This window comes from Mangifera indica, chromosome 12 (genome assembly GCF_011075055.1).
Source record: "Mangifera indica cultivar Alphonso chromosome 12, CATAS_Mindica_2.1, whole genome shotgun sequence".
NCBI lineage: Eukaryota > Viridiplantae > Streptophyta > Magnoliopsida > Sapindales > Anacardiaceae > Mangifera > Mangifera indica.
The window spans coordinates 774,024-788,167 of record NC_058148.1 but is presented as its reverse complement, the minus strand read 5'-3'; the positions used below and the strand labels follow the sequence as shown (position 1 = coordinate 788,167).

General features: G+C 33.4%; 2 protein-coding genes across 3 annotated transcripts; one reads left to right on the top strand and one right to left on the bottom strand.

Annotated features, from left to right (window-relative positions):
• Positions 1–653: 653 nt before the first annotated feature.
• Positions 654–4,862, top strand: LOC123192384. 2 transcript variants are annotated; one of them, XM_044604918.1, is made up of 6 exons: positions 654–828; positions 1,280–1,323; positions 1,639–1,734; positions 1,971–2,043; positions 2,432–2,509; positions 4,541–4,862. In XM_044604918.1, the coding sequence occupies exons 3-6, from the start codon at positions 1,650–1,652 to the stop codon at positions 4,551–4,553; spliced, it is 249 nt and encodes an 82-aa protein (XP_044460853.1). In that variant the 5' UTR covers positions 654–828; positions 1,280–1,323; positions 1,639–1,649; the 3' UTR covers positions 4,554–4,862. The 2 variants fall into 2 exon arrangements, with proteins under 2 accessions (XP_044460853.1, XP_044460852.1); XM_044604917.1 differs by lacking the exon at positions 1,280–1,323 and having other exon boundaries at positions 656–828.
• Positions 4,863–13,244: 8,382 nt separating this feature from the next.
• On the bottom strand, positions 13,245–14,144 carry LOC123193092 (pentatricopeptide repeat-containing protein At1g62914, mitochondrial-like). Its single transcript, XM_044605877.1, has one exon. It carries the CDS (start codon positions 14,142–14,144, stop codon positions 13,245–13,247), a length of 900 nt encoding a protein of 299 aa, XP_044461812.1.

Sequence of the window (14,144 nt, the reverse complement as noted above, 5' to 3'; positions counted from 1 at the left end):
TTTGGCACAATAAATTTGAATCGAATTATTTTTTATTTAAACCAAACTTAAGTTAGAGAGTGTTCGAAAACAAATGTATTCGTATTATTGTAAATTGCATGTGTCGGACCCTTAAAGATTCTTTCAAAAACATATATTTTTAATAAAATAATATGTTTTAATATGATTGAATGATCTAATTATTAAATTATTTTTAATTTAAAATTACATACGTATTTTAATATATATAAATGTATTAATAAAAAAAAAAAGTTAGTAAATTAAGTATTATTACAAAATCTCAAGTCCCAAAAAAAAAATTTATTGGAAACTGTGAGACAATATGGTTTAGAAACTTTTTAAACTCAATCGGAGCTTTGAACTGGTAATAAACTTTGATCGAATTGGCTAAAACTCACCGGCTTATGTTTTACCCCTCTATGTTGTATCAACATAAAATTTAGCAATTTTTTTTTTTCCAATGACTGACGACACCATGTCAATTGACATAATATAAACTGAATAGTCAAAATTATTTTGAATATTAATTTTAATTTTTATTTAAACAATTCATTTGTCGGACTATCCATACCGGCCTCTTCATCGGATTCGGGTCAAAGCATGTTCATTATTTGAATCTTTTTCTCTTAATGGCACCTCATCTAGTTCGAACATGGAGTTAAGATTATTATTCTAACTATAGGGACTTTATTGTAATTAACAATCTTCCAATAAATCTCTACATGTTCAGCCCTTCCAAACAAATAAACAAATCGAAATCGGCCACCATAATTTTTTCAATCAAATTGTCTGGGTAACAAAGAAAGGGGAAAACTTTCTGCAGAATAGGTCAGTTTCGCTTCTGGGTTCGAGCTTCTTTTTAAAAATATTTCATTCTTGCTCTTTGAACGTGTCTCTGTTGGTTTTAGTAGTTTTAGCTGACTGGAATTTGGAAATTAATCTTAATGTGATAGATCTGCCTGATTTCTGTGAAGATTTTAGGGTTTTTATGCCCATTGAGTTGTACAAATTTTGTTACGTTTTGGAGACATTTTACTGTGATTTATTACATCATCAGACATCAAAGTTGAAATTTTTAATTCGTTTATTTATCATTTTCTGCGCGAAAATTAGTATTTTGACCACAGTTGGGTAGATTTATGAGATATTTAAATCAATGTTTTTATTTTTTACCATTTAAACTTGGTGCACATAAATTTAATTTGTATTGCCATTTTGTTTGCTAAATGGGTTTTCTGTTTCTCTTATATTATTGGCTCTTGTGGGGCATGGCATGCAGGGTCAAGCTTAAGCTCACTGAGCTGGTTCAGGGAGATTTTCTTGGTAATTCTTAAAATTAAAAATAATTTGGTGCTAGATTTGTTATCATATCTGGCAATGATGCCATATGTTCATTAATTTTTTCAGAGAAAAAGCCTTATTTCAGATTGTTATCATTTGTCTTTGTGATTGCTGAACAGTATCTGTAATCAAGATAAAATTTCTTATGAGCCTTCCGCAATTCTCAGTCAACAAATGTTGGTTTTTTATTTATCTTATAGTTCTAGTATCTGGGTTCTGTCAATTTAGCCGAATTCATCCCTATCTTAGCTTTATTTCTATTGTGGATTCACATATACCATTTTTTTTTTTTTGTAGGTAAGAGAGCAATGAACTGGATTCAACGCAAGATCTATCTCTATAATGTCACATTTGGACTTTACATGTTGGATTGGTGGGAGCGTTATCTTTTCAGTATCCTCTTATTTGATTCTTCTCTAAATGATATAATATGCTTATTCCCCTGCCTAATTTTAGCCCAATCTATACTTAAGTCTCATAAATTTATTAATATGCACGTTGCTTTTGTTTTTATCATCCAGTTTGCTCAAAATAAAAGAAATTTAGTTGAGATTTGTGAGCGCTTTTTAAAAGTTTTTGCTAATGTTGCTCTTTTGATATTGCATCTTTGAGTTCCTAAACTTTTATAGATATTTTGGTGATTGTGCTGATGTGGTTCATCTTTTACAATAGTTCACGATATGTGACTGAATATTTCAAAGGGTAACTTAATAATGTTGTCTCTGCTTATATTGTGTTGAAAAGTTGGCCATTTTCTGCTCATTTTACTTTCCTCAATCTAGTTAATGTGGTGTGAAAGTTGTGAGAATCAAGTTAGTTTTTTGAATAGTTGTGATATGCACAATTCCTTATATATATTGTTCAGATTTCGTTAAATCAATGCCATGATTACAGTAGAAACGTGATAGAAACCAAACTTATGTGTGCTTCTCTGCAAGACTAGAAACTAAGATACTTTGCTTTCTAATATTGCAACAATCTAGGCATTACATATTCTAATTTGTGAATTAGTTGACAATCTCAAAGTTTACTGGAATCAGGTAGGAAAGTATCCATTGTTTACTAATGTCTGTGCTACTATTCTGTGTAGCTATGATACAATTGGACTGCACTCAAATATGTTCTCCAGAGCCTCTGATAGCACAACCGAGACAGTGACAAATTCTCTGTAATGTTCTGTGTAAATATTTTATCTTCCATGGTTTATCATACGAACATGTGTCCGGGTATTTTTGAGATTTGAGTTGGGTTCAAATTTTAGGATGATCCTGCATGATGAAAGTAATCAAAATTTGTTTTATAGTTTGCTGTTTTTAGAAGGAAAATTCGCAATGCAATTGAGGAAAGAAAATTATGTACATATATATACCCACACACATACAAATACGCACACTATGTTATTCAAAACTGGACTAGACGTCAATTTGGTGAGGGGGCAGTCTGGTCCAACTAATGGTGGTAAACTGTTTAAATAAATATTATAAATAATATTCAAACAATTTTATATAATTGAACATTATTGTATAATTTGAATTGCTTTAATACAAAAATAAATTTGGCCTTATAGAATGCACACACTATAATGATAGATAAGGTTCTAGATTTAAGTATATGGAATTAATTTTTTTATTTATAAAATACAAAAGGTAGGTTAAGAAAAAACAATAAACCAAACTTCCATGTGTGTTGATGGCTTTTCCCACCTTATGCAAGGACTAAGACTCAAGTTTGAGTCCCAAATTTGAAAAAAAGAATAAAAACAAAAATTCAGTTTTCAACACCCAGGTTTGATTGGGGTCAAACTGTGAACCGGGAAGGATATAGCGGTTGGATTGCAGTCCTCTCTGATCAAACTGCTAATCCCGTTTTGGGGCCAGCTATGAGGGTCCCAATTGGACTGGCCCAATCGATCGGCTTGGTCTAAGTATTAAAACCATGATATACACACACCTTTTAAGGAGTATCATGCAAAAAACCAGGTTCTCTGTTTAGTTTGCACTTCTCAATCAACCTTTAATTTGAGCCTTGGTTCTTCACCATAATATGGATACCGGGCGGAAGAGGTTATCACCTTTCTAATTTTTTCGCCATGGAATTTCACTAACTGTTCAAAGCGTTCACAGTGCATGATTTCTGTTTCATTCTATCTTTTTCTTCTTGTGCTATGTTCTTTTATTATTATTGCCCTTTTTGGTCCAGATAAAATTTAGGATGAATTAATGGACTGCTATTGTGCTGCTTGGGATGGTGCATATGTACACTTTTCAAGAATGTTTTGACTAGGGGTGTAATCTAATCGAATCGAATAATGCTTGACTTGAACTCAATTTAATAACATTAAAGCAAAGCTCAAGCTCAAGCTCAATTCAGAATAATTGACTTGAGTTTGACTAAAAAAATTACATTTGAACCCCTAAACTTGTATATTTATTAATTATCTCTCATATTAATGGTTAGATAATAAGATTTTATCAATTACCTCTTAAGCCAAGTTATGAGCTCGAAATCTTAAGTTGACTAACCGTAAACTTAAACTCAAGTTTAGCTCAATTACACGCCAAGTTCTGACTGTACTTGAAGAAGGCGAAGACCAGAAGTTGCAGACTGCAATCTGATTTGATCTTGTAGGATTTGAGTTTTATGACCATGTTGGACCTCTGTTTTGCTTAGTCACCTATACCCCATATATAAAGAAATTATAACAAATAAATGTTGGCCTTGGAGCTGTCTTTTCTGCATTGTTTTATTCTAAACCCATATAAAAACTTTGCAAGATTTTTCAGTCTGTTTATTGCTGGTAATGTTCATATTGCTGATGCACTGTTTATTTCTTAGCGATTATTAGGGTTAGATTCAAACTAAGCCAAAACTTCAAACATAGGTTGACTCGACCTCGGTTCGAATCCTAAATGATAAGTACAAGTGTAATCTCATTCAAGTTAGTTAGAGATGTTATTGAAAGTTATTAAAGGGATGAGTAATATCACTGATTAGATAAATAGTGTCAAGATAAACAATATCTTCACAAGGTGATTCGAGTTGAGCAACCAAATTGAAGCTTTAACTGGAATTTGGCTTGATTCTAGTCAAACTCAAAAGCGAGTAAAACTGATTCAGTTCGAATGCAACTAAAAACTATAATTATGGATGTCCCAATAACTTACTATGTATCTCATGCATTCTTTTCATTTTACTTCAGGTGTTTAACTTGAGTCTCAGAGGTTGCATCAGCTAGAAACTGTGCCAATGGATATGTGAGCTCGAAAATTCTGAATATGCTGCGGCGGTGCCATGGATTTGGATTGAAATTATCAACTTCTGTTATTGTAAAAGAAATCGTGCATGTTGTGTATTTATTTGATTTTATGTCTGGCCATAAAGATTTTGTTATGATTTATCCACTCCGAATTTTGCAACCCCTGTTTTTATTTTTGTTAATACAATTATTATAAGAATTCTGAATTTGTTTTGTAATTGTTCAGAAAGTTTTTAGTTTCTCATGGACTGTTGATGCTCTTCCATTACCAGAAGGTTAATACTCAATGCTAAGGAGAATCGGTTGAATTTTTCTTAGCACTACTTTAAAATCTGTGACTGGCCGGTGCGATCAAGAACTAGTGGCAAATTCAAAGAGGTTAAAACCCATATTAACCATTAAACTAGACCGATTGGAGTTAAATCGGGTGAATAGTATAAAGATAGAGAATTTAGCTAAAACCAAAAATATTTTTGGGCTGTTAAAATTATGTATTAGTCTTTACTTTAAGTAATTTAGGGATCTATACCACGTTATAATTTTTTTTTGGGAAATTTTAAAAACTAGGCAAAATTAAAGGGGTCTAAGCGAAATTGCCCAAAAAATTCAGGTTAAAGCAAAAATGCCCATATTTTGTGAAATGACGAAACTGCCCCCATATATAAACACATCAAATTTTCACTGTGCAATTCAAAGAAAATTCGAATTTTTTCCACATCCCACGGCAATCCCACGGTGAACGTCATTTCCGCCGATTTTAAGCGAAATTGCCCAAAAAATTCAGGTTAAAGCAAAAATGCCCATATTTTGTGAAATGACGAAACTGCCCCCATATATAAACACATCAAATTTTCACTGTGCAATTCAAAGAAAATTCGAATTTTTTCCACATCCCACGGCAATCCCACGGTGAACGTCATTTCCGCCGATTTTCTTACTTTTCGGCAACCGAAAATGGAAAATAATGTTATCACATCTCCCGTAATCTTGTTTGGATCAAGTTATTGCTCATATTATTGAGATTTGATTGAGATTTTTGGGTTTGAAATTTTAGGGTTTACGGTTTGAATAATGCTTAAAATGTTTAAATTTTTGTTTTTTTTTGTTGAATTGATTGAGGGGTTTTATGTTATACAATGTGTAGATTTGATTTATGAAAAAATCGGAGGTCGAAACGACCAAAAATTGGCCGAAATTGGCTGCCGAATGGATCGGCAGTCTGCCGTGGGAACGGAGTTTCCCACGGCAAGACAAATTCTCCCACGGCAGTTGAATGGACAATGGGTTTGGGGGGGGGGGGGGGGGGTAAACTGGCTTTTTTAACACATTGGGGTGTCGGGGAAATTCTTAGCCCACGTCGGGTTTATTTGAAATTTCGCAGGTTGTCGTGGGAAAAGCCAAATTACGAAACTGCCCCCTTTATAAACACACCAAAATTTCACGAAAATCCCACAGCAAGTTCTGTTTTTACTGTGCATTTCCACAAAAATTCCACAAGTTTTCCTCCTCCCACGTCAATCCCACGACAAAGGTCATTTCCGTCGATTTTGAAGCTTTCCGACAACCGTAAATGGCAAAGAAGGTTAGTATATCTCCCGTAATTTTGTTTGGATCAATTTATTGCTGATATAATTGAGATTTGATTGAGAATTTTGGGTTTGAAAGTTTAGGGTTTACGCTTTGAATATTGGTTAAAATGTTTGGATTTTTGGTTGTTTTTATTGAATTGATTGAGGGGTTTTATGTAATACAATGTGTAGAGTTGATTTATGTAAAAATCGGAGGTCGAAACGACCAAAAATGAAGCGAAATTGGCTGCCGAATGGATTGGCAGTCTGCCGTGGGAACGAAATTTCCCACGGCAGGACGAATTTTCCCACGGCAGCGTCCTTTGCAAGTCTAGTTGGGGGGTAAAGTGGGTTTTTTAAAACCTTGGGGAGTCGGAAGACTCATTACAAAAGAGGGGGTTTTATGGATATTGTTCTGTTTCCAGACACCCACATTAATTGCATGCCAGTTTCCTGACAAAACAAATACTTTTTGACTTTTTTTTTTTTTCTCTTTTTCAGCAGCTCAACTTTTAAGCACATAAATTTACTTATATATCATTTTTTCTAACAGATTCTGTTAATACATCAAACTTTGGGAGGGAATAAGTCTTTTAGCCTTATTGATAAATAAAATAATTATGTGTACAAAATCTTTATTTAAGTCCGATTAGGACCTAATAAATCATTAAAGAATTTTTACGAGGGGTTAAATTGCGAATTTTCTTATCCACGGTTTTCGATCGTGTAGTTTTCGAATTTTATATCCGTTTTCGAATTTTGGTGCTTTTTGACACAATTTACGATGTAACGACGTTATTTCAACTTAATATTTCGATATTTTCATTTATAGGATATATCAAATCGATTTTTTCAATTTTTCAAATGATTTTTCGGTTAGCGACATTCATAAGTATTTCAATTGATAGAGTTCGAATTTTAGCTCTGTTTTTCCGAATTTTACCATTTCAGGATATATCGAATCGTATTTTTATGATCTCCGAACGATTTTTCAATTATCGTCATTTTAAGGTATTTCAGCGTATAGAATTCGAATTTCAGTTCCATTTTTTGAATTTCACCATTTTAGGATATATCGATTCGTATTTTGACGATTTCCGAATGATTTTCCGAGTATGGTCACTTTAAGGTATTTCAACGTATAAAATTCGAATTTCAGTTCCGTTTTTCTGAATTTCACCATCTTAGGATATATGAATTCGTACTTTCATGAGTTTCGAACGATTTTTTGATTATCGTAACTTTAAGGTATTTCAACGTATAGAATTCGAATTTCAACTCTATTTTTTCGAATTTCACCATTTCAGGATATATCGAATCGTATTTTCATGATCTCCGAACGATTTTTCAATTATTGTCACTTTAAGGTATTTCAGCGTATAGAATTCGAATTTCAGTTACGTTTTTTCGAATTTCACCATTTTAGGATATATCGATTCGTATTTTCACGATATCCGGACGATTTTCTGATTATCATCACTTTAAGGTATTTCAACGTATAGAATTCGAATTTCAGTTCCGTTTTTTCTAATTTCACCATTTTATGATATATCAATTCGTATTTTCAAGATTTCCAAACCATTTTTCGGTTATCGTCACTTTAAGGTATTTCAACGTATAGAATTCGAATTTCAGTTTCGTTTTTTCGAATTGAACCATTTTACAATATATCGATTCGTATTTTCAATATTCCCGAACCATTTTCTGATTATCGTCACATTCAGGTATTTCAACGTATAGAATTCGAATTTCAGTTTCGTTTTTTTGAATTTAACCATTTTAGGATATATCAATTCGTATTTTCAATATTCCCGAACCATTTTTTGATTATCATTACTTTCTGGTATTTCAAGGTATAGAATTTGAATTTCAGTTTCTTTTTTTCGAATTTAACCATTTTAGGATATATCGATTTATATTTTCAATATTCCCAAACCATTTTCTGATTATCATTACTTTCAGGTATTTCAACGTATAGAATTCGAATTTCAGTTCCGTTTTTTCGAATTTAACCATTTTAAGATATATTGATTCGTATTTTCAAAATTTTCGAACAATTTTCTGATTATCGTCACTTCAAGGTATTTCAACCTACACAATTTGAATTTCAGTTTCGTTTTTTCTATTTTTCGTCATTTCATGATAACTTTTTAGATTGTTAACATTCTACGGCAGTTGAACGTATAGAACTCGAATTTCAGTTCTTATTTGTTAAGTTTTGTCATTTCCTTTTTAATTATTTGGTATTTCTCATCTTTTTATGTTTTTTTCACTAATACATTTGTTTACATATTTATGTTTATGAATGTCTAACAAATTTTATGTGATTGTTACAGGATATTTCTCGCAAAAGAAGACGGGTTGACACAGAGCTGCGCATTCTCGACGAGTCCAGACACTTCCGGGCAGATGCGATATCTCGTGCACAGCGTACTGCATTATCCCGGGTTTCTTCTACATTGACCCCTCGACAGCTGCGACTATTTGAGAGGACATGTTTCGGGACCTTCCTTCATTTACCCGAAACCAAATTCTGCGGGATATTGGTTCATGCATTTTTTCTCCGACAGTTACATCCACCCTTTGCCAGAGACGAGTTTTGGTTTAGGGTTAACGAGGTTGATGTGAGGTTTAGCCCGTTCAAGTTTGCGTTGGTGACAGGACTTTCATTTAGCCGTCGGACCGATGTTTCTTCATATATTCCTCTCTCCTCCGGACATAGGATCAGATCTACGTACTTTTGTGGTTGTCCGAAGGTGCAGTATCACGACATCGAGCGTGTTTTCTTGTCAAGGCCATAGGGGGATGATGATATTGATGTATATATTTAGCGTTATTCCTATGTTTAGATGTATATATTTATTGTATGTGCATATGTGTATGATATACTTTATTTGTGGTTATATATGAATGTGTATCGTATTTGATTTCATTTTTTAAATAATCTTATCATGAAAAAACAATAAAAACGTATGATTACTCAAACATTTACACAATTGAAACAATTAGAGAAAATAAAGTAATACTGAAATAAAGTAACACTAAATTTATTTCATCAAATGACAATACAATTACACATTTAAAACAATAATAAAAATACATCGGTTACATAAACCTGAAGTACAACAATGAAGAATCATATAAAAAACAAAATTGAGTATAAATATGTCAAGATCTCGTTCCTTTGCCTTTTGTATGTGAACACTGGGGGGCAGAGCTCGGGACCGGTGCTGGGGATTTACATTGGGTTCGTGTATGCCCCGGTTCATGGCAACGACTGCAAATCCTCGGTGTAACAATTTCTCCTTGCGATGGACGTCGATTTCTATTGGATGGATGACCTGGACGACGACTATCGAGGACGGGGGGCAATATAACTCTGTCTTCCGGTAAGTGTAACCAATCACATTGATTTCCAAGAGGATTGATCGGTTCCTGATATATTGCACGGTAAATGTCAGTGCGGAAGAATGGATGAACCCATGCGTGCACATTCGTCAGTCTCATATGTCGTGCAACGGCAATGGCATGCTTGCACGAAATACGTGAAAGCTGAAACTTTCTACACGTGCAAGACATGTCACCAAAGTCCACAATACCCATGAATCCACCAAATCTAACAACCTGATACCAAATCCAATAATCCTTCAGAAATCTGAAAAATACAAGTTCATATCTCGTAAAACGATAAAATTCAAAAAAATAAAATTGAAATTCGAATTGTAAAAGTTGAAAAACCCTAGAATGGCAACAATAAAAAAATCCTTCAGAAATCTGAAAAATATGAGTCGATATATCGTAAAACGGTGAAATTCAAAAAAATGAAACTGAAATTCGAATTCTAAAAGTTGAAAAACCCTAGAATGGCAACAATCAAAAAATCCTTCAGAAATCTGAAAAATACGGGTCGATATCTCGTAAAACGGTGAAATCTGAAAAAACGGAACTGAAATTCAAATTCTAAAAGTTGAAAAACCCTAGAATGGCAACAAACGAAAAATCCTTCAGAAATCTGAAAAATACGAGTCGATATCTCGTCAAACGGTGAAATTCGAAAAAACTGAATTAAAATTCGAATTCTAAAAGTTGAAAAACCCTAGAATGGCAACAATCGAAAAACCCTTCAGAAATCTGAAAAATACGAGTCGATATCTCGTAAAACAGTGAAATCTGAAAAAACGGAACTGAAATTCAAATTCTAAAAGTTGAAAAACCCTATAATGGCAACAAACAGAAAATCCTTCAGAAATCTGAAAAATACGAGTCGATATCTCATCAAACGGTGAAATTCGAAAAAACTGAACTAAAATTCGAATTCTAAAAGTTGAAAAACCCTAGAATGGCAACAATCGAAAAATCCTTCAGAAATCTGAAAAATACGAGTCGATATCTCGTAAAACGGTGAAATCTGAAAAAACGAAACTAAAATTCGAATTCTAAAAGTTGAAAAACCCTAGAATGGCAACAAACGAAAAATCCTTCGGAAATCTGAAAAATATGAATCGATATCTCGTAAAACGATGAAATCCGAAAAAACGGAACTGAAATTCGAATTGTAAAAGTTGAAAAACCCTAGAGTGGCAACAAATGGAAAATCCTTCAGAAATCTGAAAAATATGAATCGATATATCGTAAAATGGTGAAATTCGAAAAAACGGAACTGAAATTAAAAATTCTAAAAGTTGAAAAATGAAAATGCCTTTATAATGTAAAATATCCAAAAACCCCTTATGTTTATCTAAAATTATTTTAACCCCCATCATGAGTGAGGGGAGTTATATAAATGAAGGGAAGGGTAATTTTGATATTTTAGAAAAAGTTTGAAATAAATAAATAAATATTAAAATGCATTTATAATGTAAAATATCCAAAAACCTCTCATATTTATCTAAAATTACATTAAAACCCCATAGTAAGTGGGAGAGTTATATAAATATGAGGGGAAGGGTAGTTTTGGTATTAAAAAAAGTCATAGGTATTTTTTTTTGGAACAGTGATTTTGGGCATTTTAGCTTGAAAATAGTGATTCTGGGTATTTTTGTTTAATGGGAGGGCATTTTGGCCATTTTTTAAAATTTCCCTTTTTTTTTTTAAACCAAAGTCCTGGGTTTCACTAAGCAGCTTCTTTTAAATGAATTTTTGTCTTACTATCTGTCACACCTCGAACTATTGAGACCTGAAGATGAGACCAAATGTGCGAAAGGCTAGTGCAAGGTGACAAGACGTTGTGTGAGCAGGCACATGCACAGAGGTGTAAACACGCGCCCGGGTGCGACACAAGTGCATGGAGCAGCACACAACTTGAGGCACGGAGGCGTGTGGAGGGTGAGAAGCAAGCATGCGAAACTCAAGCAGAAGCAGAAGCAGAAGCAGAAGCATTGGAGAGACATATATGGGCATGTTGGGACAATGTGCGAGATTTTGGCATTACGGGTTTGTAGATGGGTCAAGTGTCGTGAAGAAATGCTTGAAATATTATTTGAGCTATAGTGTCGTTGAGGTGTGGAACAGTGTGCGCGTAAACAGTGAAGTTGCGGGAGAGTGATCAAAGTTGCATGGTTGTGAAAGTAAACTGGATTGCTGGAACTTTGATAAGCATAAAATGATAAGAAATTACACTGGGAAGTTGCATAAGCAGTTGGGATAGGCGGTTGAGAGCGGTTATGTAAGAAAACCACTTGCTTGAATTCAAATCTCGGATGGCTGTAACTGCTGCGTTTTTGCAACTATGGAGTGGGCTGGAGACGTCCTTGACTGAGGATGCATAAGTGAAGGCATAAAGGCACAAGTGGGGGAACATGTGTCATGAGGGTGCATCAAGGTGCATGTGGCAAGGGCATGCATTTGAGTGGGCTGCATGAGGGACGTGCATACATGTGTAAGGGACAACATATAGAAATGGGAAATGTGTGTGCTTGAGTGTTAACGTGAGATGCATGCAAGAATATTGCGTTGTGTGTGCATTAGTGACGGGAAATGTATGCAAGAATGGGAAAGGTGGTGTGCATGAGTGACTAATGTAAGGGCAAGGGTGTGTGCATGTGAGTAGTCCGTGAGTGAGAGACATGGGCTGGATGTTTGTAAATTATATTATGTATGGGAATAATGCATGAATATGTTGAGTGTATACCAAAGTGATACAAGTGGATCATGTTGAACAAGATTAAGTGTTTAAGTGATAATGTACAGGAGTGTGTGCTGAATGTATTATCATTTGTCATTTCCTTCGTTGTTACAAATAAAGGTTGAAATTATTTTCTTGTAAACCGTATGCTGAATGTACCTTTGTATCACTTAAAATTGGTTGGTTTGTTGAATTCAATAAATAAAAGTATTGAAATGTTGCGATGACATAATGTGGTATTCAAGTAAAACTGACTCTGTCAAGTGAAGTGCTTGACTACATACATCATAGGGAAAGATAGGGGCTGTTTTGTGTGACTTTTGCTTGAGAAAAAGCTATGCTACCCTGTGACACTATCCATATTAACTAACAATTATATTAATTATTTATCCCAAAAGACAAAAATGAAATATTAAATTTTCAATGGTCTAAATATAGTTCTACCTAAGGATGTGCGAAATTAAATTCAAACCATAAAATCAGATTAAATTTTTTAAAAATTATAATTTAATTTATAAAACAATTTGGTTTAAGTTAATAAAATTAAAAAAAAATTGATTTATGGTTTGAGTTACAATTTAGGCAATTTCTAGTTAAATCAAATTATAAATTGTATTTTTTCAAATACATATATATAAAATTATATTTGACAAAACTTTTTAATAAACAATTAAGTGTACCACTTGTTTATATATATATATATATATATTTCAAATTCATTTTACATGTTTATTTCAAATCTTTGATAACTATAATTCAATTATTATTTATTAAATATAAAATATTTGTAATTAAATAATTTTATTTAACCCATAATCCAAATTGAATTAAATCATATTTTTTAGTTTGGTTTGGTTTAATGCAAAGCATAAAATTATTTGATTTGATTTAAATTCTTCTAAGCCCCTACTTTCAGTTCAGTTGAAAATGTTTTAAAACCACATTAATGTTGATCTTAGACACCCCTAGTGCAAAGTGCAGACTTGTTAGTTACTAGAGAATTAAACATTTCCACTGCTTCTAAAACATATCCATTCTTGCAAAGTCCATCAATGAAAATGCTATATGTCCAAGAATCAGGTAAAACACCATTAAGTTGCATCTCATCAAGTAATTTCCGTGCCTGTTTTACCTCAGCTTTAAGAAAAAGGCCACGCAACAGGCTGCTATAAGTAATCATATTAGGCCTAATTCCTTTTGAAATCATCTCTTGATGAAGAGTAAGAGCTTTGTTGACTTTTTTATTCTTGCAATACCAATTGATGAAAATACTGTAGCAAACAACATCAGGTCTATACCCCTTTCTAGTTATAGAATCAAACAACTCCCTTGCATCACCAATTCTACCAGCCATGCAATAACCATTCATTAAAATGTTGTAAGTACAAATGCTGGGATTCACACCTCTTTGAATCATCAGTTCCAACAACCTATTTGCTTCATCCAATTTCCCCTGCTTGCAAAGTTCATCTATTATCACATTATAAGTCACCGCGGAAGGCTGCACACCTTGATCCATCATTGCAATAAATAAACTTTTACCATTCTCCCAATCACACACAGAAAACAAACAATGAATTAGAGTGGTATAAGTCACTTCATTTGGACTAATTCCTGAACCCTTCATTTCCAAATAAAATTCTCTTGCCTTCTTAACTAATCCAGCCTTACATAGACCATCAATTATAGTAGTATAAGTAACAACGTTTGGCTTACAAAAAACACCAGATTCTTCATTCCCCTGAGCCACTTCTTCGTGCAACTTAATGGCAACATTTATCTTTCCTGTTTTACACAATCCATCAATCAAAATGTTGCAAGTGATAACATCAGGCCTACAACCAACAGTGACCAT